This window comes from Colius striatus, chromosome 8 (genome assembly GCF_028858725.1).
Source record: "Colius striatus isolate bColStr4 chromosome 8, bColStr4.1.hap1, whole genome shotgun sequence".
Taxonomy (NCBI): domain Eukaryota; kingdom Metazoa; phylum Chordata; class Aves; order Coliiformes; family Coliidae; genus Colius; species Colius striatus.
The window spans coordinates 32986959-33014181 of NC_084766.1; the positions used below are offsets into that span (position 1 = coordinate 32986959).

At 41.9% G+C, this 27223-nt stretch overlaps 1 protein-coding gene and 1 long non-coding RNA gene across 5 annotated transcripts in view; both read right to left on the reverse strand.

The window, feature by feature from the left end:
* CACUL1 (CDK2 associated cullin domain 1) overlaps nt 1-22428 on the reverse strand; it is a 49688-nt gene extending 27260 nt beyond the window's left edge. For 3 of the 4 annotated variants that reach the window (XR_009819193.1, XM_062001599.1, XM_062001598.1), the window contains exons 1-4: nt 22044-22428; nt 14629-14755; nt 10323-10425; nt 73-168 (exon numbers count right to left, since the gene is read on the reverse strand). Coding sequence is in view for 3 of the 4 variants with exons in the window: in XM_062001599.1 (XP_061857583.1) it covers nt 73-168; nt 10323-10425; nt 14629-14755; nt 22044-22323 (606 nt within the window). In the remaining variant the exon portion in view is untranslated. The remainder of the gene's footprint in view (nt 1-72; nt 169-10322; nt 10426-14628; nt 14756-22043) is intronic. The other variant, XM_062001600.1, reaches the window with a different exon arrangement.
* A 3116-nt stretch (nt 22429-25544) lies between these two features.
* The window catches only part of LOC133625977 (uncharacterized), a 130367-nt gene continuing 128688 nt past the window's right edge, over nt 25545-27223 (reverse strand). Inside the window, exon 3 of the long non-coding RNA XR_009819200.1 lies at nt 25545-26079. This is a non-coding gene — a long non-coding RNA (uncharacterized LOC133625977). The remainder of the gene's footprint in view (nt 26080-27223) is intronic.

A 27223-nucleotide genomic window follows, 5' to 3' on the forward strand; every position in this document is an offset into this window, starting at 1 on the left:
GCTGCATTTTATTCTTTTCACTTTCAGTCAGCATGGACATACTTTATTGGAAAAGAATTTTCTAAAACTTACCATATATATGAAAAGAGGCACAATGCTCTGCAATGCTCCCATATACTGTCCAAGAGCTACGTTAAATCTTTCAATATAGAGATCTGGAGGGCTGGCCTGCAAGAAACCGTAAAAATCAGGTTGTAATTTGAACAAGAGAAAGATCTGGAACAGCATGGGCTATGCTTTCACAGCAAACTCATAAAGCTACAAAGTATTTAATACACTAAGTCCACACAAAGCAAGCCACACATCATTCCAGAGTTTCTGTTACAACTCCCTCCAGCAAAACTAGTTTTCTTCAGTAACAGGTTTTTGCCTAGAACTATGTGTCTGTGCCCAGCAAAAGGTGTGTTCAGTAAGCAACACAAGCTAGCAAATTAGCACAGGCAAATAAAAACACTTCTGAAGAGCAGATCTTCATTTTGAAAGGACTATCTGTCACACTTAGAATCCATAACCAAATTCCAGCAAATACTGCAGTGTGTTCCAACTCCCTTTACTCCAGGACAGCAGGGTGGAATTAAGCTGCTGCTCTGTATCTGGGCTGGCAAGCAGCACATCCCCCAGCTCCAGAGAGCACTGTCCTTCACAGAAAACATGTCAAGGTTTTGCTGAGTCACCTAAGGCATATATTCAGGGTGTTAAGTTGGAGGGACTATGAAACAATGTCTTCAGACAGAGCTCTGCATCTGGCATCCCACACTCCTGCTCCAACACACAGCATTATCCTGTAGCCCCAAGGAAAACTTTGCTACACAAAACCAGAATGTGCAAACCTTATGACAGGCCTTGTAAAGCCCTCAGTGACAGCACTGCTATTTTCTGTGTACAATACCATCTCTCCCAAAGACAGAAATAAGACCTGTTCTGCAGCAAGCTAATTTAAATTGAGAAGGGAATCATAAAAAAAGGGGAAGCACTAACCACTGTTTCTTTAATATATAGTTGGAGCAATGCTGGGGAGCTGCACTGGAGCATTCAGGAGTGCACTTACACATCCAGGGATGCAAATGGAGCCAGGGAAATGTGTTCCTCCACTATCCTCCTCTCCATTCCAACTCACTCATATGCAGTGCTCTGCCTCTGGCCCAGCTCCTCCTGCTTTCCCTACTATGGTGTTTCCAGAGCATGGGGTGGGTAGCTGCCTGAGTTTCTACTGTTCAGATACACAGACACACCTATACACACCCAAGAACAAAGAGTTGCTTGCTAACAAGAAGCAAAACTTCTCTTCCCTTGCACCATTTTCCTCTCTGATAGCACCAAGCTGGAAGAGGATGAAGAATGCAGCAGTGACTGAGACCTTGCAAGAAAGCAAGCTCAAAGATTTTTCTAAAGCCAAACCATCTGTGGCATGAAAAACACTGAAGAGTACCTGCACCTCAAACACCTTATCAGAACATGAAGCTCTTATCTTTGTGAAGCACATTTTTCAGCCATTGTATGGACATTCACCAAGGGCCCTAGGAGAATAGGTACAATTTATGTTGACTTTTTGCTCTATTTAGTATTCTAAATCCATAAAAGTTGGAGTTTTTATCCCTTTAAACCAGCTTCTTTTGCCTCCCTCCTTCATATGCTTAATGAACACGTGGGTAATTTTCACCACACACACAGATACAGAGCAGACATTTCAGAAAGGAAAGTAAAACTGGCAAAGGAATAAAGAGTTTTATTTCATATGCTATTGCCAAAGGTTATATATGGTTATTCCTCATTTTGATCATAAGTTTTTAATCTCATTGCAGATGCAGTTCTCAGGGGAGGCCACACAAACGCTAGTTCAAAATGCCAACAATGTATAAAAGCGGCTATGAACTCCACCGACTCCTTTTCATATATAGTTACATATATAATTTGTTGCAAATAACCTGCAATGAAACCTGCATTTCTAAGCAGTATGTATTCCTGCTTCACTCCTTTTAAACCTCAACTTTAAATATAGTTACACTCTCTGATTTGTAGAGGCTTGGTATGTAGCTTTTAAGACTAAAGCAAAACTCTATTTCAAAGAACGTGTCAGACAAAAGGAGACCATAGCCCAACACAGGGCACCACTCTTCTCTCACTGATTGCACTCTGCATTAAAGAGAGAGAAGTTATTTGGACGGTGTGTGACTTAATCCCCTGAACAGACTCTAGGCAATGGTATACAGCCAGTCTGCCATTGTTTTTACAGGGGACTTTAAGAATGGGTATCTTTTTCCTCCACTGAAGACGAAAACTCTGCAAGGTCACTTCACAAAGCCCATGTCACACGAAGAGAGGTGTTTTAAGAGGAAACAACAACTAGAAATCCAGCTGTCTCCTGAGAAGAATCTCAAGAGTCCCTTAATGGATGGATACCTGGAAGCTGTTCACCACCACCACGCAGCCAAGTGGAAAACAGCTGCTCTAGATAAAGATGCAAACACTACAGGTCATGAGAGCTTGAAGAGAAGCACTCACTAGTGTCAGGCAAATACCAGGGCTTGACCTTAACCTCTGGAATGCAAAAATCACTGTGCTAACTTTCAGCTTTATTCACCTGAGAGTGTTTCATGTCAAGCCTCAACAGTCAAAACGCTAACAGAAAAGCACATTCTGGTTGTTTCCAAAAAGCCTGTCTGTCAAACTCTCCACAATTATTGCTTGACTTGTACACAAAAAAACACAACCTAATGAGAAATCAATAACAGTATTTTCACAGCTCATCTATGAATTATTCTAATCTGTGTGGAGAAAACAGAACTATCTGGTTTACAGGATTACTGTATGGCTGCCTGAAACTGCCAGACTGGAATCAATTACTTGTTTGCACATAGGAATTTTCTCCACGTTCACATTAGTAAGACAGGAACTGGAGCAGGACTAGCTTTATATATACTACATGAATTTTATACACTAAATGGCTGTGCATGACACCAAATTAATGAGTAAACACACATTGCTAAGATTTTCCCATTACACTGCCATCATTAGAGTGGAACTTGCATTTAAAATCTGTATTTATCTGTAGCTGACTACAGCTACTACAGAAAAAAATTAAGAAATTGCTTAAGCTGATGTTTTTAACTCTTGGTCCTAGTCCAGAAAAGATAACACATATACTCAGCTGTTTTAATTATGGGGAAGGGAGAGTTGGAATTAAGCATAGAATGTACTTCTTACAACTCCACAGAAGATATTGTCTTTAAAATCACTTGTCTGCTACCTGAGGGATGTATTACAGAAGCTACTCAATGAAAGAAAAATACACTACTAGCCTAAGGTTTCCAGGAAGGAAGAGGATCCTTTGTTCCTTCACTCCCCCATCTTGAATCCTATCAAACTGTCAGTTCAGTTTTAGACACTCAATACATGCAGACAGCTTAAATCCTCTCTCCACATTTGCTCTCATCTACCAGTCATAGGCTTAAGAACAGTTTTCCAGTAACAACTGTGTACTGCATCTGTCCACAGAAGCAATGAACACTTGGTCAGGTCTCTCTGTCATGCAGTTGCATTTGCTTAACAGCTTCAGCTTGGTTTTAAGTCAACACACAATACTACAGCTGCTGTTAATAGGTTGATGGTAAAGACATCATTTAACATCCTTGAACACTATAGTGGACACCTCAGCACCAAGCAAAATGAGAAGGAACATGAAAACACATCTGAAAAAGGATGATATGTAAGACAGACATCTTCAAACAAAACAAGCATTAGGGACTCAGTATATTAAATTATCCTTCCCTTATTTGAAATCCAATATCTAAACATTTCAATGAACTTGTAGGCAAGAAACTGTAAACATGAAAAAAGATGGGGTTTTTTTTCAGTTTGAATACTATTTCTTTAACTGAACACATGAATGAAACCTGAAGACATGCTGCTGGATCAAGACAACTTGTAAATGGCTTACAAGAAAGAAACAGTGACAACAGTTCTTTGCTTGAGGAACACAAAATTCATCTGTTTATAAACAGTCTGGCCCAATCAGCAATATATTCAGTAAAGCTTACATTCCCATGTTGAATGGGCAGTTCCATTTTCCTGGGAACATGCTCACTGCCAAAATGCCAGCATACATGCTGCAGCATCTCTCCCACGCCTGCCAAGTGAAAAGGGAGAATGGCTATGACTACACAAATTAACCTGCTACTCATCTAAGTGGGTTAAATCTTTTATACCAGTTTCTGTTCTTTCCCAAGAAAGCATAATTTGTTTACTTCGCCTTGCAGACAATTTCTGTGATGCCCAGGTCTACCTCACTAGGCAAGGGCACCATTAAAACTTTTTTAAAGAAATAGACATCAGGGCAAAATACAACTCATGCAAAGACTGACTGTGTCTTCCTGTTCAAGTCTGCACTCAAAACTGCTCAAAGCTGTACAGCATTGTGACATGCTCATATAATTGTCTTAGAGCAAGGTAGTAGATGTAGAACAGAAATGGAAACATGAGTTACGTGTTTGTAAAACAAGTCACTGTTTCTAAGGACCATCAAAACCCTGGCTTTTAGTAAGAAATCTTCAGAACCTTTTCCATTTAGTAAATACACAGTAATTTGTGATGTATTTACTTATATCTTTCTGTAATTGTACCCGGGCTTGTAGCAGAGAGTGCAGTGTGGCAAGAAACTAGAAACAACTGCAAAAATACAAGCCTTTCAAGAAAGCTGCCAGCAGGGATGTTTTTCTCAGGCAATATGGTGGTCCCTACCCCTACCTCAAGTCAAAAGACATCTTTTTGATGTCCACACATGAAGATGCACACATTTGTAATACTTCTGTTTCTGAGCTGTAATACTGATCATTCAATTCAGTGTGATCACAGTGGTAAAGGCTTAAGTCACACAAAATTAAGCAATGGTCTGCCAGCAAAACTGATGGATAAATGCCCACGGCACTAGACTTCAGAGTAGGGTTGGGGTTTTTTTTCCCTTTTAAACCTTATGGACCAGATAAATGGCCTATCTGAGGTTCCTCTTCAAAAAACAGACTGTCAATATTAACAGATAATGCAATTGACCCAAATGGACTTCAGAATCACTAGTCATTCAACATACCTATGAAGAAAAGAGTTATGAAATGCAAGTTCTCAGTTTCCATTTTCCACCTCTATTTCTGATCATTTCTACAGGCAGATTTGTTTTCTACACAAGTGTTTGTGAAATGGCTACAAGTACAGAAATTATTTCAGGGAATCAACTAATTTTACATTAAAGAGAGCTAATTTGAGTGCTATTTCTATGCTATGGGTGATGAGACATGAATTGTGAAGAAGGGTCACTATTTCTCTTTAGCAAGTCACACAATGCCAATAGAACCAGCATAGCAAGAACAGGCTTCTTCACATGGATGGAGTATATACCCTGGCCTTACATAAGCACATTACTAAAGCCTAATCATAACTTCATGAGCAATCTAACTTACTAAGTTTACACAGAAACAGCCACGGATGATGTTGCCTGCTTTACACACTGGCATAACTTCAATTGCAATATAGTACTATGTAAAGGTAATGTAATCAATCCATGTACCTTGGAAGGAAAACAAAATAGATCTACAAAACCATCTGCAGTAACAATCACCTTAAAGTATAAGTACCAAGAACTGCTATAAGGAGGTACCCAGGACATAACTCTGCCCACAGGCAAAAGTTCAGGTTTACCAGTCCCTTAAAGCACTACTCAGATGCATTTTATACCATCCTGACTAGATGCAAAGCTTAAAAGGTAAAAGCAACAAGCCACTTAAGCCTCATGCTTTTACTCCTGTAATCAGGAGAAACACTGGAAGTTACACAACTGTTTCTAAAAGGCAAATAAGGAAGTTCAGAACGTAATCTGAAGTCTGAAGTAAGGCAGCTGTATTTACCAGATTAGTGTTTCAGAAAAAGCTGGGGCAGGAAATTACAGGCTTCTCACCATTGCATGGCAAAATTCCATGTAATCACACAGGGGACAAGTGGAAGGTAAAGGTGAGACAGAAAAGAAAGGAAAAGGCAAAGAAGGAACAGATTGTCCACAATAGATACCACTAATATAGTTTTACAAGAAGTGATGGCAACCAACAGTGATGTGCTACAAGGCACTCTGTTCCCTGAGATGTGGCAGTCCTCTTTAAACAGCAGAATGACTACAACACATATTCTTCCAAGAAAACAATAGGTGAGAAGATATTTTCATACACTGCACCAAGTGGTTTTTGACCTGACAGGACCCAAGGCTGAGAAAGTGTAAGGATCAACGAGGCAAGAAAGCTTTCTAGCATCACACAGCAAAGACCCTAAATCTGCAGGTCCTGAGAGCCACACAGCAGCCATATAAATTACCTGTCAGCACCAGTGACTGCTCAATTCAGTCACATTCAATGCAAAAAAATATATTGATCATAATAAAGAAAGAAATATACACACATTCATACATATCTCAAGACATAATAGCAGAGAAAAGCCCCAAACCCTCTGGAGTGTTCAAAAGCCGAAGTACACTATCAGCAATTGGCTCCAAAATTAATCCAATGCTTTTAGACAGAGGGAATTTAAGCAAGACATTCTGGTGTTTTAGTTCCACCACTTCTGTTTGTTTTAAAATAGAAACAACACAAGCAAATCAGTGTTTATTTACTCTGAGAAAGACTGATTCTACTTACTAACTTCAACAAGCATTAAAAAAAAAAATCACACAGTTAATGAATTCAACTGCTTCTGCTCAAGACAAAAAACCCAAACTCCTAAAACACACACATAGAAAACAATAAATCTGTCTCTTTTCTCTAAATAAAAAGAGGGTACAACATGACAAAGAACTGCTTTTCAGCTCTCAGTCATTTCCTAAAGGAATTGAGATTATTCTAACTAAAATGAAAATAGTCCACTGTACTTGGACAAAAAAAAGCTACTTTTGTCATGGATCAGCTCACTGCCTCAGTGCATTTTCAGTGTCTTTTGTTGAAGAGATATGTAAGGGGCAGAGTACCTAAGAATAAGTTAAGCCAGAAACACTGGTGCCTAATGCAAATATAGTTGTAGTCATTTTAAAGAGATGTATTTCATTTAAAAAGCATATGCCTGTGTATCCACCCTACCTCACACATCTGAATGACTCAGTGCCTACCCACAAAGACAGCTGTCACTATTTTAAACCACAACATAATGGGCTTTCTCCATTACCAATAAAATGTTTCCAAATAAAGCATCAAAATCACCCATGTGCTACAAGCCTCACAAGAACATAGGAAATGTGATCAGTTCTGTTTTCTGCAGTCCCTTTTTTTTAAGCACACAAAAGTCCAAAATTCTGATCAACTCAAGAATCAGGGAAATTTTACTCTCAATTCCTGGACACTCCCCGTGGCAAAACTCAGTAATGCAGACAGGCTGATCAGATATCCATTGCAAATAAGGAAGGCAATCCGTGCTCAGTCTCTCTCCATAACTGAAACAGCCTGAGAGAGGATCATTTACTTACATACATACTAATGAGGGAGCTGGAAACGTCTTGGGCTACCAGAGGCCCTCCTATCAAAGAGCTGATGGTCTGACAAGTAACTCATCTCATCAAAATGTGCTATTGCTCAGTGGACAACAGTCACCATGTTTCACCTAACGTCTAACAGGCAGAGGATACACCACTCCATCCACATTTTTATGATGCCACTGAAAAATAATCCTTTCTGAGGTGAAAAATCTGTGAAGCAGATCCTCAGAAATGCACATGGCAACAAACACCAAAGCCACAGAAAGCGTCCTGCAGTCTGGAAGAGTAGAAGTCACGCAGAGGATGACCAGGGAGCGTGTGCATGTTCCTGTGTGAGCACAGGGCCCTGGTTGCAGCACCTGGGACATCCAGCTCAGGAGATCCAAGTGTCCACCATTCTGCTGACTTCAGCTGAGGCCAGCTGGTCAGGCAAGCTGAGGGTTAAGCACATGGAGTGGGAAATAATAATATGGGGAATCTCTGCAGTGAGTGCCAGGCAGAAAGACAAACTCCGGTAAGGCTAAAACCACACAAGAGCAAGTCTGACTAGTCCCCTGAGAGGCTCCCACTTCTACTGTTTGGTATCCAAGAGTTTTACTGCTTTTGCTGTTTGATGAGTGGTTCCTGTAGGAACAGCTTGCTCTGACACGTTGGTTTCACGCAGATATTCTGCAACCCACTTGTCATTAAACTGTTGCACTTGTATGCAAAGAAGTAGCTTGGCTTGTCCAGAATAAGACATTGCATTTGCTTGCTATTTCAGTTTTCATCATCATCTGCTTTGTCATACAAACCAACTCTCCTGCTTATACTGAGATACATTTGCATGTCTGCAAATAAAATCAATTGAAAAAAAAGTCTTGCATCGAGTCACACCTTGCCAGTTAAACAGAACCCTGCAGTTTGACTAAATATTGCTGGCAGGTAGGATGAGTTTCCCTCAGAGAAAGCAAAACACTACATATTGTGCACTAAAAGTATTCACACACACAGGGTGGGGTTTTTTTTACTGTTTGCCTGCAGGAGTCAAACTTCTGGGCAACCAATATTTACACAGTAAGTTGTTGCAAGGGTAAAGATCTAGCACCAACTTTTCAACAAAAACCCCCAGTGATTGCCACCAAAATGTATCAAGATAATACTATACTGAAGCAAAGTAATTTCTTAAAGGTAAATTTCACAAGCCACAGCTAAAACTCTTTCTCTACAGGACAGTTTTCTAAGGCATATGAGTTTTACTTCAAGGAGCTCAAAAAGATGGATTTACCATCCAAACCCAAAACTATGTTCACGTCAGAAAAAACTCACACGATACACTCCAAGATGGTATCATGTTATATTACAGTCCTCTTGCCATCTGCCACAAGGTGTGTCTGACCTACCTAAGGAAGCTTTTGCAAGACAAAGATTGCATTAAATAATTCTCCCAATTATTCTTTCAACAGCTGATGCTTGGAAGGCAGCCTTGTTTTTAGGCAGAAGCAGCTAATGCACATACATGCTAAAGCAAACTTTCAAAGCCTGAGTCAGTTTTGGAACTTCAGAGGAAACAATTAAGGACTATACCACAGAGTAAGGAAATTTGGGGTATTCCCAAATTCAAAGCAATGCAGTACACTACCATGGGATGTATCAGAAGAACTGGCCAAACCTGTACAGCTGCAAAGATCTGTACTCACAATGTACAGCCTGCACCAGCTCAGGAGACCAAAAGAAGGCTTAATTTTAAATGCTGCATCCATCCACTTTACTTTTCACAGAACACTGAGGTTGTCATTAGCCAGGAATAAAAAAGGAATTAAAAAATGTAAAGGAGAAAAGCAGCAAAGAACCAAACTCAAGACTACCTAGGTATTTTAGTCAGACTGCCACAAAGGCCATGCCAATTAAATGCAGGGTGGTTATTTTTCTTTATAAGGAAATCAACAAGAGAAAGAATGAAACGAGGACAGAGTGGTCACAGTGCTATGTATTTGGATGGGAATGCAAGTTTAGCCAGAAAAACCTGAAGTAGTTAAAAGTAGTAAGGCTACTTTTGACTGACAGAAATTAGAAGCACTGAAGCTGCTGTGGTTTAGGGTTCCTTTGTATCTGGCATCTGTACTTGATGCATTGCGAGTCAGTACACAACTCAAATACCAGTTATGGAAGTGAAAAAAGCTGTAGTGAAATAAAACAGTGCTGCTGCTACAGCAATAACAATTTCAAAAACATGTCTGGAAATTCTAGTCTAAAAGGAATTTTCAACAAGGAACACACACAGAAACAGATATGGATGCACAGATTAGATGCAGAGAACAGGGATACACAAACTATTAGGACTGCTGTAAACCACTGACATCTAGAGATAGGCAAGAAAAATGCAGAATAAACTGAAGCACAAAACTTTCATATGCAGTAACTCCTAATTTATACTTCATAATTAAGATCCAATTCACTTCAATTTTTCCTTCAGATTTTCCCTTTTGTGCTGCTTGTGATGCATAAGGACCATAAACAGGTTATCCAGATTAACACAGCAATGGAAGACAGCATGTCATGTGCTCGTGTCATGTTTGACTGAGGCATTTACATCCTAGATCATACCATAGATTTCCCACTGCACTCCACATGGTTCAGATGCCTAAGGCTGATCAGTGCCACACAATTAGATCTAGTAGTTGGTATTCTGTCTGACAGCCAGTTAGTGAATTAAATAGTCCACAATTTAGTATGCTGGTGTAAATCAGTCTTAATGGCAATCCCCTCCATGGGCCAGCTACATGCTGCTCCAATATAATCATAGATCCCAGGAAAGACAGAATTAGATTGCACAGCTTCTTACCTGCAGCTCCTTTGAGACTCTCTCTAAGTGGTTAGTTATCTTTTTTATTAGGTCACTATACATCTGTTCCGAATGTTGCTGGCATACACACTTATACACACAACTGCAGAAACAAATACAGGAACAAACAATGAACTTACAACAGTTTGCAATGAAGGGTAACAGACTTCAAAATATTTTGTTCAAGTGTCAGTTTAGAGGATAACAGAGTTACCTGAATGATTGATGAACTTTTAAATACAATCCTAAGATCAGAATGAGCTCCAGTAGACCCCTAAGTCTCCCCTGGAGGCCCTGGCATGTCCATTCCATTCCTGCTTCACAACCTCACTTGTACTTACTAGTAGTTCCCTTAACAGTGCACTTCAGAACAGTCAGGAAAATTTTGTCAACAGTGTATTCCTAATTCTCACTTTTGTCTCTCCTACGTGAGCAAAGTCTCCATTAAAACAAGCATTAAAATAATTATATGCACATTCCAGGGCAAAACCCTTTTTTAAAGAAGGGCACTGACATGCAGCCACATAAGTTACATCAAAACTGTGCTGGTATTTTAAAAAGAAATGGGAAAAGTTCTAAAATGACAGGCCTAAGCATGTTATTCCATCCTTTTGTTTCTTAAATCCTAAGAAAACCCTACACTTTCATAATAAACAAAGATGCAGAGAAAGAGCAACAATTCTACCTTCCACGGCTTGGCTGTATTAACTCTAGACTGCAGTGTTACCTTTGTTTATTTAGAACATTTTATTGCTCTCATACTGCAATATAATATCTACAAAATCAAGCTATGGATTGAAAATGTATTTACTGTAGTTGTAAAACATATATAGAGATTACTTTCACCAAGTAGTTAAATTAAAGTAGTTATCACCATCAGGACTAACAATAATGTTATCTGGACCAAGTAGCTTTTACTTCTCGAGTCCTTTCATTCTTAGAAGTCAGCATTTTGAAAGCTAGCTGCTAAAAATCAAGTGGAACAAGGAAGACCTCACTTGGTATCCTGGGAAAGCCACATCTCTTCCCTATGCCTCTATTCTGCTCCTCTCTCCCTCTCTCCATCCCCCTGTACAAAGTACTGTGAGTGCAAGCAATTTAGGCTGGAGACTGTTCCTTAGGACATGTGCAAACAAACTATTTCCATCAAGGTGCAGATCCCAGACCTGAATTCTGTGGGTTTTAATGGCACCGAGAAACTAAAGTCATGGTACAGCAACAGTATTTCTGTGGGGAGTCATGACGTTCCAGTTCTCTGCTGAGGTGGTACAATGACAAACTGCAAATATGGGATTAAAACAATCACAGACTATGGGCTATTGGAATTTTCTAGTGCAAGGTTAGGACCAACTCCAAGTCTTTAGGGGCCCAAACACTGCTCTCATTCGATAACTGCCACCCTCAAAGTCTTCTGGAGGAAGGTTTTATGAGTGAATTATCAGTGACTTTTAGAAGGTTGTGTTTATTCCCTTTGACAACTTCAGAAGCTCTCAAAATACTGTGTTCATCCCTAATACAAAGGCTGCTTGTTTGTCAAACCATCCTATTTTTGAAAAGCCAAAAGGCACCTGACACCGCTCCTACTACTAGATCTTAGAAACAATTTCCTATCAGCAGTCTGATAATACTGAAATAACATGAGAAACAGAACAATTTTGACTGAAGTCTACCAAGAACAGACCCTACCTTGAAAAAAGTACAAAAACCATTTTGGTATAATGCAGTTAACAGCAAAAACACCCACTCTATTCGGATCAAAGAGATCAACATTAAAAAAGCCAGATTAATTTTTATCTCTTACAATCCAGCTAGCTAGGTAACAACAGCAAATGGCTATATGTGTGTTTGTTCCATAACTATCCAGTACACAACCACTTCCACAAGTTAGCCATTTATATCCAATGATCTGACTAAACTGAATTTTAAACTGCAGGTCTGCTTAGTGTGATATGCAATATTGCTGCAGCTACTTCAACAACAGGTTCTGCAGCCAAACACCAGTCTCTTTATGTACATGCACATGTGTTTACATTTTATTTGAACACTTCTATTTTGAAGTTCCTTCCCCATTTTCAGATCCTGTTTTCAGTTCCTGATTGGGGGCTGATTCTGTGAATAATTTTTGCCCTGCTATTACCCAAAAGAAGTCAGCAGGCTGTTGGTCTTTTAGCATAACCAAACACCATAGAAAAGGAAGAGTCAAGGACATCAGAAGGTAAGAATTATCGAGAGGGATGAAGATCTGACATCTGTTAAGTTGTCCTGAAGAACAGTGATCTAAATTGCATTGCACCTGGGAGGCAGCTGTAACAGTTGCCACAAGTACTACTTGGCTGTTCACATTTTCCTCATCTCAAAGTCTCCTTCACATCTCTCTGTCAATGTATTTAACCTTGCACAGGCAGGCTTTGGACTTAAGGATGAAAACAGTCACTAACCACACTTTGATATCTTATGGGTAAACTGATCCATAGTAAGTTTCTGCATACACAGCTTTGAAGTTCTCTCCAAGCTTTCACTGCTGTAGAGCAGATGTCTACAGTTCCCACTGATCATGTCATACATACTAGTTTAGGTATCTAATAATACATTTTGAGCTTGCATTATGGAAATCTTGACTCCTTCAGCCAGCACAAAGACAATCAAAAAAAGATCACTGTATTTTCAGTTCAGTTTCACTGTAAAAGAACCCATTTTCATATTAAAGTAGTAGCCTGGGGAAGCAGAGAGGAACTAAACCTCAAGTCTGCTACAGACTGTTAGTAATCCAAGCAGGCAACATCATTACATTCAACATAAAAATCTGATTTTTCTTCCACCCTTAATCTTTGCTGTCTAGATTACAAGTCAAACAAAGGGATATCCTCTAAAATCAAAAAACCAACCTCCTGAGGCTGTGTCAGAGTGATTACAACCAGAGACACAATTTTTGAAAGAAGACTGCAGACCATCTTTTGTTTTGGTATATAAAATACATGCAGACATCTGTGCATCATTACAAGTGTCACCCTGGTGTAGAAGTGTTACCAACGAGAAACTTAAAGCCTGTCATTGCTTTAATAAATGATAGTTTTGAGCAGCAAAAAGAAGGTAAAGATAAACTGCAATTATCTGAAAGTCATAACTAGGTACAGGTCTATTCTAGGCATTAAAACAAACTTTGCACATCTCTTTATCAGAGATGACTATGGGGAGATGTCAGATTAACTCTTACAGCTCTTTGCATGTTGGGGATTTCACAGCAAGAAAAGAATTAATTACATTAAATCTGCAAAATGTCTCTCAATTCAAATTTACCCTCTCAAATATTGATACACATGCTGATGTCTGAGTCCTGGAAAGAGCAATTCCAAAAGTTTGAAGAGGAAAGAGGAAATTTGAAAGTTTTTAACTGGAGTTAATGGGAAGACTAAACAATCTGCCACTCTTGGATCTGGTTCCCTAATCCCAAGTTTCAAACTGGAAAGATAAAGGGGCTAAGAGTAAGCGAGCAGGAGATGATAAGCCTAAAAGCAGTAATCAGTAACTGAGCTGCCAGAGTTACTTCATACAGCTCAATATCATGCCAAAGAAAACCAAGACAGCACTGCTACAAGTGGTGTTACCAGTAAGGGTTATCTTGGTTTGAGGAAGCAGAGATGTTCTGAAGCAAAATCCCTCCCATCTCCACTGCTGTGCACTAGCTTAGTCTGTGGAGCAGTGCTGGTGTGTGACTTGATCCCTTTTCAAGCAAAGCAAACTGCAGATCCAGGCCAGGTGCAAACCAAATGTTCTCCAGACAAGAATGGAGATATAAAGAACTGAACTTTGTGTCAGTCCTTCAGATAGAGGCTGCACATGCAGTGGATAGCTGGGCAAAGGGGAAAATCAGATCAAATCTGCCTGATGCAAAACACACCAAAGGCAGTTTATATAGCTGGACTTTGGCACCAGTTGCCTCTATTTACCTCTGCACGAAATTGGTTCCAATCAGATATGACAAAGATGCCTCATGAAATATTAAGTCAAACATCCACCCCAGTCTTCTCCCCCTTTGAGGAAAGGGATATTTAGACTCTAGTACATTTCTTATTATATTACACTAAGCAGCTGTGATGGAGTTTACTTGAAAGTTACTGTTTTCAGCACTTGTGCATTTTAATTCTTTAGCATTTATTCCTGTTAACATAGGATGTCCAGACAGGCATCTGTTATTGTACTTCACATAACCTTCCCACTTCCCTCCTCATAAATACAACATATGACATATTTAACTTCAAAAAGGACAAAAAAATAAAGTAACACAGCACTTCAAAGATTTCCTTACCTGTATATTTGTTCATAGGAGATAGGGATGTAGTCACCAGGACTCTGAGTTAGAAGTTGATCTATGGCACTGTCCAACTTTGGCCAATATGTGCTCTTATAGTCTTCAATTGTTATAACATTCATTACTACAAGAAAAAAGAAAAGCTACAGTTAGTAACTAACGAAAAGCTTAGAAGCTAGTGAATGCTCTGCAACTTCAGACCACACTGATAAGCTGACCAAAAAAACCACTAATATTCACTTTCACTAATTTTCACTTTCACTAATACAACTTCAGATAAAACTAAAGCTCGGGTTTGAATTTACAGCATTTTAACTAGAGAGAAGAAAAGAAAATCAGAAAATCTTCCAAATGAGCGCTTGGTTATTTCTCAGGGGTCCAAGTAGCAGGGAAAAACAAGTTCCTGGGAGTTCTAGCATGACAATCTAATAATAACCTTTAAAAAACCAGTAGTCCAGCTTAATAAATTATATGTTTTTGTGGGAATCCAGAGTTAACAATTAACACTGGGTCCTCACATGCAGAAGAACAGACTTTGGCCAAGACTGGTACTTCTTGGAATACTTCTTCCCAGCAAGTCTCAGGTGGGACCAGCAGCTTCCCTGGCCTACGAGCTGATGCAACTCTGCCTTCAATTGCAATTAGGCTCCTAGGCAACATTTTTGGAGCTGAATTACAGTTCCTCCTCCAGCAGGCACAATAATATTCCTTTTCCTTGATCCAGAAAAGGATCAGAGGGAAGAATAGCAGGCACTTAAATTAGCGTTCCCCCATCACTCCCTGCTTTTCCTCTCGAGCTTCCCAGCTGCACCCTCTTGCGCAAGCCATTGATGTGCCACCCCTGACACAGAAGAGTTTAATCTCTCTCTTTTGAGGGAAGACTTCAGAACTAACCACGTAAGTCTCAGTTCCAACAGCAGAAGGGTCAGCACCTTCCCTTCAAACGTACTCGCAGGACTACCTGGTTGGTTTGTCACACCACCATAGCTCCTCAGCAACCACTCAAAACAAAGTCCTCAATAAATAACAGCACAGACCACATTTCACATCAAAACTATCCACAGCAGGAAATCTAAAGTCATTTCTTCATTTGAACCCCACATGTGGGTCTGGGCCATATGGGACAGAGAATAACAATAGTTTCCACCCCAAACAGTCTAGTTTAGACACTGCACCAAAAAGAAGCATTTTGAATAGGGCTGCATTTTAAACACGTGCAAATGTAGATTCACTGCTGGGTTTGAGGAGCAAGACTTCTGATATGTTATTTTCACAAGGGGTTGAAAGGAGCTGGGTAAGTCACTTTGGGCAGGCTTTAGAAGAACAATTCTAGGAAAATATAGGCAAAATATTAAACATATAATGAGAAAAGAGTATTAAGAGAGTATGGAATAAGGAGAGGTGTGAGTCAAGAAAAGCATTTGAATGCCATCTGTAAGAGCAGAATCCTGCTGTGTCCCATTTTAGGGCGTTTCAGCCAGAAACCTTGCTTAGTGAAAAATGTTAGTGCAGCGCTCCTAGCCCCCTCTTCACCAATTTAGCCATTAGACCACTCTTGCTTCATACCTCTTAGACAAACAGATGTAGCTAACCTAGCAAGTGTCTGAGCAGTGAACAAGCCACGAGCACCAAGTTCTGTATGGTGTTCTCTCAACACTCCATTCTGCAATCAGAAAGTACATCCCTGTTTACTAATAAGCTGATGTAGGTTATGGGTCTGAGGACATAACTATCAGGACATAAGTTAATTTGTCCAGAAAGTTAGCTTCACCACATGAAAGCATCCCTGCAGTCAGGAACAGCACAGCACCTGCCTGACTGTGAAGTCACTCCTTATTCATCTATCTTGCAATGACTTGCTTGAGATCTCGTCTCTTACAGAGCCCACGCTCTGGGCAGATGTTCTCAGGAACAGCTTCACTATTCATTCTCACACTCAGCAGCAAAATTGGAGCATTAGTATTTTACTTTGTTGCCCAAAGAATGGTGGGTCTCCACAGAAGTGCTTTGTTCCACAGAAAACATTAAACTGAAGTCAGCATATATACTAGACCACGTCTTGATTTAAGATTTCAATGTATAATCACACCCACATCTAGTTTAACATATTAAATGAGCTCTATTCATTTGAAATAAAACAGCCAAGTAAGAATGGAGTACTCTGCAAAAGAATTGTTTAGCAGGCTGTTGAGTTGTCAACTTTTATTATATTTTTTTTACCCTATAGGAACAGAAAGCAGCAGCAGAGAGGGAGCCCTACCCTGCCCATTAGAAGTGCACAGGGAAAGGACAAAATGCTTTTACAGACAGCCCTGGGAAACCTGCATAGTAAACACTGAGGAGTTCAAAGTAACATTCTAGTGAAGTTTTGTTTTTATTCAAAAATCCCCTCTTACAACTATTACTTAATTCAATTTCCATGGTTCCCTTATGAAACTGAGAACCATAATATTTATACAGTTGAGTCCAAAGGCTACACACTGAGCTATCACCATTTTTTATTCTAATCCAGAAGACAAATAACTTCAAATTTTTAACAACTGTCAAAAGTTAAAAACATCCTTTCCTTCTGTCACACTTGCACACACAAAACAAAGGATGACCTCAAGCAGAACCCTCCAACTACAAACTCTGCCTGAATAACCTCAAGACCACAAAGGAAAGGAATCACGGATCCTTAGAAAGAACACACAGATTGCTCTTTTAGAAACTTCTTTCATTTGTTACTTTTCCATCTTTTTAGGATGTCAGTCTTAAATGTTTATCCCTACCTTAGGTGTCCAAGATTTAGAAGGATTTGTCCAAGAGCTGCTGTTTCCAAATTGCAAGGAAAGGGTGATAATAAAATATTACTTTCATTTCATCGACACTTCTGGTAAGCCACACAGGTGTTTTGCAATAAAACACACCAGAATGGATGATTTTATCCAACTACAGCAAGTTTGGGGTGGGGCTGGGAGAGAGTTTCATTGCATGGAAAAGAAGCCAGTATTTTCCAATGAATTACGAAAGTCTTCACAAGGAAACTTGAGAAACAACTGCTGCTTTTCCTCATTACAGAAAAGTTCAAAAGAAAAAGCGTTTGAGTCAGATGCAGCAGTGAAACCACTGAAGTGAAGAAGAATATGCATGAGTTTCATGCTATAACCTAGATATTTCAGTATCATAGCCAGAATTGAAACAGAGCCTGCTCCAAGCTATCAAATTCTTTGATATCAACTTCAATAAGAAGAATGGTTAAAAAAATCTAACATTTTAAAAAGCCAAAAACCATAAGTCTAAGAGTTGGCATATATCCCTTACGAAACTGATAGGGAAAACTTACAAACACACATAGTCCAAAAACAATGCTGGAACAGTGACAGGCACAGGATGTGTAGAACTGCCTAATAATTTTTAAGAACAATCATTCATACTGTTGGTTTTGTTATTTAGATCAAGTAACTTAACCTGAAAAGCTACTCAAAATGGTTACTCTGTTAACATATTAAAAACATCCTTCTTTTAAAACTATAGCTAAAGCTCAGGGCACAGAGCAGGCCAAGTAATCCAATCTACTGGCGAGTAAGCAGCCATAGGTCTGACAATGTCATTTATCCGGACAGTAAATATCAAAGAAAGCAGCTAGGCATCTTTCAGAAGCTTGATTCATCTCATGGTGGCACATATGAAGCTCTACTGCTTAATTAGCAATGCAAAATATTAGCAAAATATTTTGTCCAAGTATACAAACTCTTCCAGCAGATGTCTGGGACTAATCCACAGACTCACAGCTCTCGCGGAGGTTCTGTGCTTTCCTCCTTCTCAGCCTTCACGTCTGTTTACAGAGCAGACTTTGCTAAATCCCCTGCCTGACACATCCCTGCACACATTAGCAAGTTTATGAGTCTGCCCTGGAGTTGCTTCCAATTCTCTTCTATTTTTATTACAGGTTTCACAGTCTGTGTTAAGACTGGTTTGTAAAAGTCACTTCAAACTTCTCCTCCATCGGCGAGTTTGCCCACGCAGCACAGGGCACACGCAGCACATGGCGCATGCTGCGCTCAGCTGCCTTACGCAACGGGGCAGCAACAGATCCCATGGGTGTGCCAATGCTCACAGCCACATGTGCCCATCCTAAACGGTACTAGGATCCAATACATTTATGATCCAGGGTCTAGTTGGAGGCCTGTATCTATTGGAGTCCCTCTGGGGTCAGTGTCGGGACCAGTACTGGTAAATCTATTCATTAATGACCTTGCTGAGGTAACAGAGGGCACTGTCAGCAAGTTTGCTGATGCTACTAAACTGGGGGGAGTGGCTGACACACCAGGAGGCTGTGCTGCCATTCAGCAAGACCTAGACAGGCTGGAGGGTTGGGCAGAGAGAAATCTAATGAAATCCAACAAGGGCAAATGTAGAGTCTTCCATCTGGGAAAGGACAAGCCTGTGTATAAGTACAGGTTGGGGAATGGGACCTGGGAGTCCTGGTGGGCAGCAGGATGAGCCTAAGCCATAATGCCTCGTGGCATCCTGAGGGGGTCATAGAAAGGCTGTGTGCAGGAGGTCGAGAGACATTTGAACCCACCTGGACAAGTTCCTGTGTGACCTACTCTAGGTGGTCCTACACTGGCAGGGGGTTGGACTGGACAATCTTTAGAGGTCCCTTCCAACCTTTAAGATTCTGTGACCAACCTTGCTTGAAAAGAATGAAAAAAAAACGAGAAGGAAAACTGTCTATTTTCTTCACAATTAAGATAAGCTGCAATGACTAGTGCAGATGAATTCTGCTGAAAGTGTTAAACCCCCTCACTCTTATTTCCTCGCTTATGGCCTTTGAAAAACATTTTCCATAACACTACTGCTTTATAAATCTGTCTGTAACTGAAGCTGATCAACTGTAAGTGAAGATTTAGTTACAAGTTTACCACAACATAGAAAAAGTTCTTAAGCTGCTTTAGCTAGAAGAAAAGCTATTAAATGAACTGCATATTATTATACCTGATGGTAGTTCTCAGTCTCACCAAAATCCCAAGGAAGGAGAATTGGATTTGGCCCCTTAGAAAGAAATAAAGGGTTTCCATTCTAATCTTCCTCCCTTATTCTGCCAGTTGAATTAAGGCTCCCTAAACAGCTTTAGTCTGCAAACATGACAAAGACTACACGCTGTAAACAATTATATAGTGGAATATAGGCATTGGATTTTTGTTTTGGAGGGAAGAATCAGGAGGAAGAGACCTATCTGAATGTCAGAGGTGTTCCAATTTAGCATAGTATTGTTGGAAACCATATCACCCACATTTTTTAAGGTCATCTGGAAGAATAACCTGCCCAAAACAAAGCCTCTGCATCATGAAACAAGTGAGGCATGTGTCCTTGCCCCTACAACTGCAAGTTCTTCAAGTAGCAGAGACAACTTTCCTGTCAGGAAACTCACTAACACTGACAATCAGCTTCTGCCACTGCTAAGGCAGAGCAGGAAGGAGAGAATCTAGCACAAGTTGTCTCTCTTTTCATTGTAGATTTACATCAAAAGTGACTTTTCTCACTTTTTCTAAACATGACAACTACCCAGAGGAGATTAAAGAACCCTCTGTTAGAGTCAGGTTTAGAGCAGGAAGGATCCCAACTCAGCACCTGTACTTTCTCAGTCCATACTACTTCACTGCACTTGTTTTGTTCACGCACGACCTTATCAACACTCATAAATACCTAAAGGTGTCAAGTTTTTTCTGTAGTGCCCAACAGCAGGACAAGGGGTAATAGGCACAAGCTGGAACATAGGAAGTTCCACTTGAACATGAGAAGAAACTTCCTTGCTGTGCAGCAGCCCTAGCCCAGGCTGCCCAGGGAGGGTGTGGAGGCTCCTTGGGAGGTTTCCAAACCCGCTTGGACATGCTCTTGTGCCCCCTGATCGAGGGCAACCTGCTTTAGCAGGTGGTTGGACTGGAGGAGCTGCGGAAGTCCCTTCCAACCCCTACTGTTCTGGGATGCACATGCGTCATCAAAATTATCCACAAAGGTGCAGAAAGGTTCTAATGAGCTTCACCCAAAGCACTTCATACATCACACAAGGTTTTAATTTCTTTAAAACAACACTCTTTATGGCTAACACAGATATTGTGTTGGGACACCAATGCAGGAGAAGTGAAAACAAGAACTCAAAAACCACACCCTAAGCAAAACCACGCACAGACGCTTCTTCTCCCCCTCAGACATAAACTGGGGATTACCTGGAAAGTCACCTTCTCATTTAAAGATATATACTGGAAAACATTTTTGTTCTGAAATAGAAGGAAAAACTAAAACTAGATCTCTCGACTGGGAGTTCACGAGCTCAGTTTAGCAAGGCTCAGCGACATTTCATTTCAACTGTCTCGAGTGTTTACGAGTCAGCCCAAGGTACCTGGAGCCCTGACAAGCTCAGCAGGCAGAGAGCCAGAGAGCTCATGGAGTCTGGGAGCCTCAACTTCAAAGCAGACAGCCTGGGCAATGTGCCTAGAGCCACAAAACCCAGGCTACTAGAGAGTCAGGGATCCAGAAGCCTGAACTTCGGGCTTCTGATCAGCCCTGGAGCTGGCCAGGTGAGCTAGCACTGGAGAAACAAGGGAAAAAAATGTGCATTTCCCATCCAAATTTCATCATGGTAGTTACACAGTTACACTTCCAGGAATACTTCTCACTAGCCAAATCCAAGTTTTCCAAAGGCCACTAGAGAAAAGGGCACATTCTGCCTGGACAGATGACTGTGGGAAACAAAAGTAGAATTGAAATGAATATCAAGAAAATCTTCTCATCCCTCAACCTTACCTCAGCTAAACAACAGGAAAAGTTGCTATTTCCATTAAAACCTCCAAAATAATTACAGCTGTTTTGGAACTATATTTAGGAAGGAAATACATCTTCCATTGTCCCCTTTACAGGCATATATCCTTCCCAGAATAGCAGAGGCCCTGCACAGGCCAACCATGTCTGCAATCACAAACATGTTTCAGAACCATCTTTGGGCTTTTCAGGTAGGAAGAAAAAGTTCTTAGAAAAACATCACCTGATCTAGAAGCTTCAAGGCAAAGTAACCGTGTCTCTGTACAGCTGAAAACCCTGCCTACACTCACTCTCCCAGTTCTATCACCTTGCCGTGCCATGACAGGAAAGCAGCAGTAGAAGTTGGGAGTGTTTGCAAAGCATTTTAGCCTTCAAAGTCGCCTTAACTCATCTGACTCCGCTTCGAGAAGCCTCTCGGGCCCAGACTCGCGTCCAGGACCCGCCGCAAGACAGCCCTGTGCCTACCCACAGGCGTGAGGGGAGCGGGCGGGGGGCAGCGCCGGCTGAAGGGAGAGGGGCAGGGCCGGCTGAGGCAGCGGGGCACCGCGACGCGAAGTCCCCCCCGTACGCCCGAGGCCTCTGGGACGGAGCGCGGGGTGGCCACTCACGGAACTTGGAGGTCGAGGCGTTGATGGCGGCGGCGATGGCTCCGGCTCCCCCCCTGCTCGCGGCGGCCCCCGGCTCGCAGCCCCGCAGCACGCCGTTGGCCTCGGGCCCGGTGGGGAGCTGCGGCCCGGGCGGGGGCTGGAGGCAGTCGCCGAGCGGCCCGGCGGCGGGGCGCAGCAGGTGCCGCCCGTAACCGCCCGCGCCCCAGTTGTTGTGGTTCTGGTCGTCCATCATGGCCTCGCAGCCTCCGCCGCCCTCCTCCTCCATGCTCTCCTCCTCCATAGCGGCCGCCTAGCCGGCGCGGCGGGGAAGGGGCGGGGCGGAGATCAGCGCCCGCCGCCCATGGCGGGGCCCGCGGCGGCTGCGGGAGCGGCGCGGCTCGGGGCACGGCCCGCGGCCGCCAGCACAGCCCCTCACGGCCGCGCCGCGCCACAGCCGGAAGCCGGCGGCCGGGCCACGAGCGCCGGCTCCCGCGAGGCACGCCGGGAACTGTGGTCCGGCCGCGCGCCGCTGCGGTTGGCCGGCGCGAGGGAGAGGGCGGGGCCGCCGCGGGCGGGCTGCGCGCTGTGCATTGTGGGGAGCAGCGGCCCTCCCCTCCCCTCCCCTCCCCTCCCCTCCCCTCCCCTCCCCTCCCCTCCCCTCCCCTCCCCTCCCCTCCCCTCCCCTCCCCCATGGCCGCACAACGTTACTGTTGCTGGAACAAGCGGCACAAGTAACACATAAAAACATATGTCTTCAGAGCATCCCTGTATGGTGGGGGTTAGAAGAGCTCTCCACGGTTCATCCAACTCAACCCCCCTGCGAAAGGAGGTTGCCCTCGATCGGGGGTAATGGGAACATGTCCAGGCAGGTTTGGAAACCTCCTGAGATGGAGCTTCCACACCCTCCCCGGGCAGCCTGGGCCAGGGCTCCCTCACCTCAGCACCAAGCAAGTTTCTCCTTGGAGAAAGGTTCCTAATTGGAACTTCCTGCGTTGCAGCTTCTGCCCGTTACACCTTGTCCTGTTGCTGTGCACTTAGAGAGAAAAGTGTCACCTCATCCTCCTGACACTCACCCTTTACTTCTAAGTGTTGATGAGATCATCTTGTCAATGAACAATGTAACCACTAAAAACGATTGTTTAATATTGTTTAGTTTCTCTCATGGCTATTTACTCAGGTTTTACTTTCATGTGCAACTGGCCACTGCAATGGAAGAACGAACAGATATGAACAGTATTTCAGAACCCAAAGAAAATTTCCACTGTGTGGGTTTTTGCTCTCACTTGGCAATCAAAAACATGAAAACCATAGATAAGAGCAGAGGTGTTTAGCCTTCTTTCCAAAACAGCTCATGGAAAGTGAAAAGCATGTCATTCATTTTCTGAATAGAAACACTGGTTTCTATTTTAGCTTGAGACTGAATTATCCTATTTGATAAAAGCAGAAGATGTCACCACTGACTTTGCTGTGGAAAATCTCTGTCTGGAGTTGCCTCGCTAAAGGCAAATGATGAAAAGAATGTGTCCTTTTTGCTTTTTTTTCCCTATACATTTGAACTAACAGTGTTTTCCTTAGATGTAAAGACCACACTGTGACCACCAGTGGTTTGTTCTAACCAACATGCAGCTCGCTCTCTGTTTTCTGCCTTTTCTGACCAATGTGTCAGTTTCACAGACCAAAAGCTGATTTGAAACATCACGTAGAGCTTTTAGATTATGGATTCAGCATATTCACAACCCTGTTTTGGCTGTTGATTTATTTCTGTCTACACCTTAACAACGTCGGGGAAAAGGACAGAATGGACATTTTTGTTCATTTCTGCATTTGCTGTCACATTTTCTGAGTGGGATGTTTGACACAATACAAATACCAGTAGAGTCATTTATGATGGCTGTTAAATTTGGAAAGTTAAAGCAGCAAACCATTTTTAGCTTAGGTAAGTGTTGCAATTTTCTGTTAATCACAAAGAAACGTAAATGAAGTTTGCATACCTGCACTGCTTCGAGACAGACATGTTTGTGTTCTCAACCTGCAGAGCAACTCCTACTCATCTGCTTCCACTGATCCCATGAGTGGGTCTCAGATTGTTTGCCAGTATTTAAACACACTGTGACCTGAGGAGAAAGCAGGAGCTTATCCGTATCAGCATAGCATTATCTTTCTCTTATTAATTTCAAAAGGGCTGATGTTAACACCTGAGAGCAGTGGGAAAGCCAAACCCAGCATTTTTCACTTCTAGCATTTCTTATTTTGTGCTTTGTACTCTCCTGTTGCACACACCTGGTTTTGTTACCATCTCTGTCACTTACTGAAAAATGGGGTCTTTTGGTTTGAAGGGGTTTTTTTGTCATAATCTTTCAAAGTATGTTTCCTTCTAATCCCTCTCACAATGTTCCTTGCACAGTGAGAACACTCGCTGCACTTCCTTGTGGCAGGAGTCCAAAAAAGCTTAGGAAATACTTCACTGTGGAGTCCTTTTACAGAGTCTCCTCTGTTGCCTTGTGCAACAAGCTAGCTCATCTTACAAATCAAACAAGAAGCTCTTTCTTCCCTCCCATAAGGCAAATGACGTGCTGCAACAGTCATCTGTGGCTCACGCTATTTAAACACATGACTGCGTGCTGATAAAAAGGCCCTATCAAATACTTCATCATTAAAGCAGCACTTGTTTTTGCATGCACTTCAGAGGCTTCTCTGCATTGTTTCCTTTTTTCCTCGTCAGCATGTGAAACTTTGATTCAGGCTTTCAGTACTGTCTTGGCAAAAATTACCTTGTGCAATACCACAACTGTAATTACTTTCAGCATTACTGGAGAATACAACGTACAAACGCAGTTCTGACAAGACCTGAGTGTCTTCACGGCTCCATACAAATCCCTGCAGACTCAAGGCTTGTCCTTAGCATGACTGACTCATCAGTAGACTGGAGTACTTTCACTGACAAACTTAACATGCCGATGTCACACTCGTTTTAGGCTTCTGCATCCATATTTAATGACCTAGACAAGTATCAGTATATTTTCATAATATTTACCTTTTTTGGTTTAGATAACCAGGTTGCAGCCACGAGCTCCACTACAAATTCAAAGGGAAGATCCACATTTCCTAGCAGTACCCACACAAAGTGTGAGTCATTAAAGAAGTGTTTTCTAGACAGAAATTTGTAGGAATGAAGCTAGAGGGGAACTTTTCCCTCTGGGTTCTCAGTGGCAGGCTGTGACACTTCCTTCTGCTGGATGTTTCTCTCTTGTGGAATTTCAATTTTAGATGAACATTTGTAGCAACCAGACAAGGGGGTTTTCTTTTTCCTCAGCTATTTGTGTTTACAAAGCAGAACAGCTGCTGTGACACTCCATGTCACAGCTGGGTGTATGTAGGTAGCAGTCAAATGATATACAAAGCCCGTCGGGATAGGATATGCATAATATGTTTTGGCTTATTTCCTGCCATTGATAATAAACTTGATGACATGGATACAATTCTTTTTTGCTTTAAACCAGACCATTTTTGCTGATTTCCCTGGCGCCCGGTCACTGAAGTCAATAGGAAGGCTTTCATTGATTTCAATGGGATTTCAATCAAGCCCTAACACAGCGTGTAAAATGCTTCCTGGATTTACAGCTCTGGTGCTAAAAACCAAATGGAACAAGAAAATAATTCTGACAAGAAAGAACTATGAATGCTAAGCAGAGCCTTAAATAGCAGTCTGTCAGGAGGAGCATGAAATGGAGCTCTTTCAATGGCAAATAAGACAGCCTCTTGCAGAATACTGGCAGAGAGCAGGTAAACGGAAAGGGAGGCTTCAGTCCTTGTTCTTTTTGAGACATATTTTGACAGTCTCCAAGAAGTGACTTGCTGAGGCTCAGAGAACTGGTAGTCCCTCTGCAGTCTGGCAATCTGTGGCATACCCTTTCCAACACCTGCTACTGTTAGGGCCAGCTGATGAGTAGAAAGCTTTGATGAAAACATGCCAGTTATGGTATAGAGAGATCACTCGGTGTTTCTTGACTATATACAGTCTGTGTCATTATGTCACAGTCTCTTAGTTGGTCTCTGCCTGAGGAAAAAACAAAACAAAACAAAACTCAGCTTATGGGATAAGACCTTGGGAACTAGAGGGTGTTAACACTTTTTATCAGCAGTATTGATTTCTGAGAGTTCAGGAGAAGGAAACACAGCAGAAGCTGAAATCTAGTGCCTGAAGATGAACAATCCCTGCTGTCTTCCACAGGCAGAGAATGCAAAAGAAACAATGCATTTTGAAGAAGGAAATCCCAACTATCCCCCCACCAAGTCAGCAGGAGCATGTTCTTGCCAGGTGCCAGCATGGTCCCTTTGGTGGAGGAGAGAAGCACAGGCTGTCCACACACTCAGGGAATGGTAGAGTAAATGTAAGCTGCTGATCAAAACCCAACACAAGTGCTCCAGAGATGTTTGTCTGTTCTCCTGTGCTGTGCTGGACATATAGGTTTGCCCTGCTTTGCAGAGCACAACAAAAACACATAGATGAGATCACATTCTTCTGAAACAAACAGAAGAGTCATAGGAGACACACCATGGTCTGTGCTCTGTTACCCCTGCGTATGGAGGCAAAAACCCATTCTGATAGTTTGCATTTAGGGTAAATGGAAAAGTTTTACATTAGGTTCAAGAGCATACCTGCTTCTGTCCTTTAGCAAGTAAGGCTGTGTTCTGCCTTAAAAAGAGAACAGGACCCAGAACTGTGTGAAGCTGTTTATAATGAAAATGTATTTTCAAGCCAGCTCTCTTTTTTCTCCCCGAATGCCATCATCAGCAAGATATTAAGAGCACAATGACTACAGCAGTATATCCAGTGGAATTTTTCCATCTTGCCCACTAGTGGTCACATTCCCTGCATCTCCTATGCCTAATGTGAGAGCCCTGTGTGCACTAATTGGTTGTAATTAAATTTCCAGCCTCACCTAGGACCCCTTCTCCACTTAAAATCAGAGTTTGAGGTTCACTCCTTGTCAGGTCCTTGCATGTTACTCTCTCTCTCTCATAAATGATCAAACAGGATTATTTCAAGGTCTGTTTCACTCAGTTCCTGGTTATGAGGATAACTCAGTATTTGGTCCACGGGACAGGTAGAAGAGCCAGCCCCATGCAGCTGCATTCCATGGACCAAAACCTCAGCTGAACCTACGCTGGACACTCTGTTCTGTCAGTCAGGCACATAA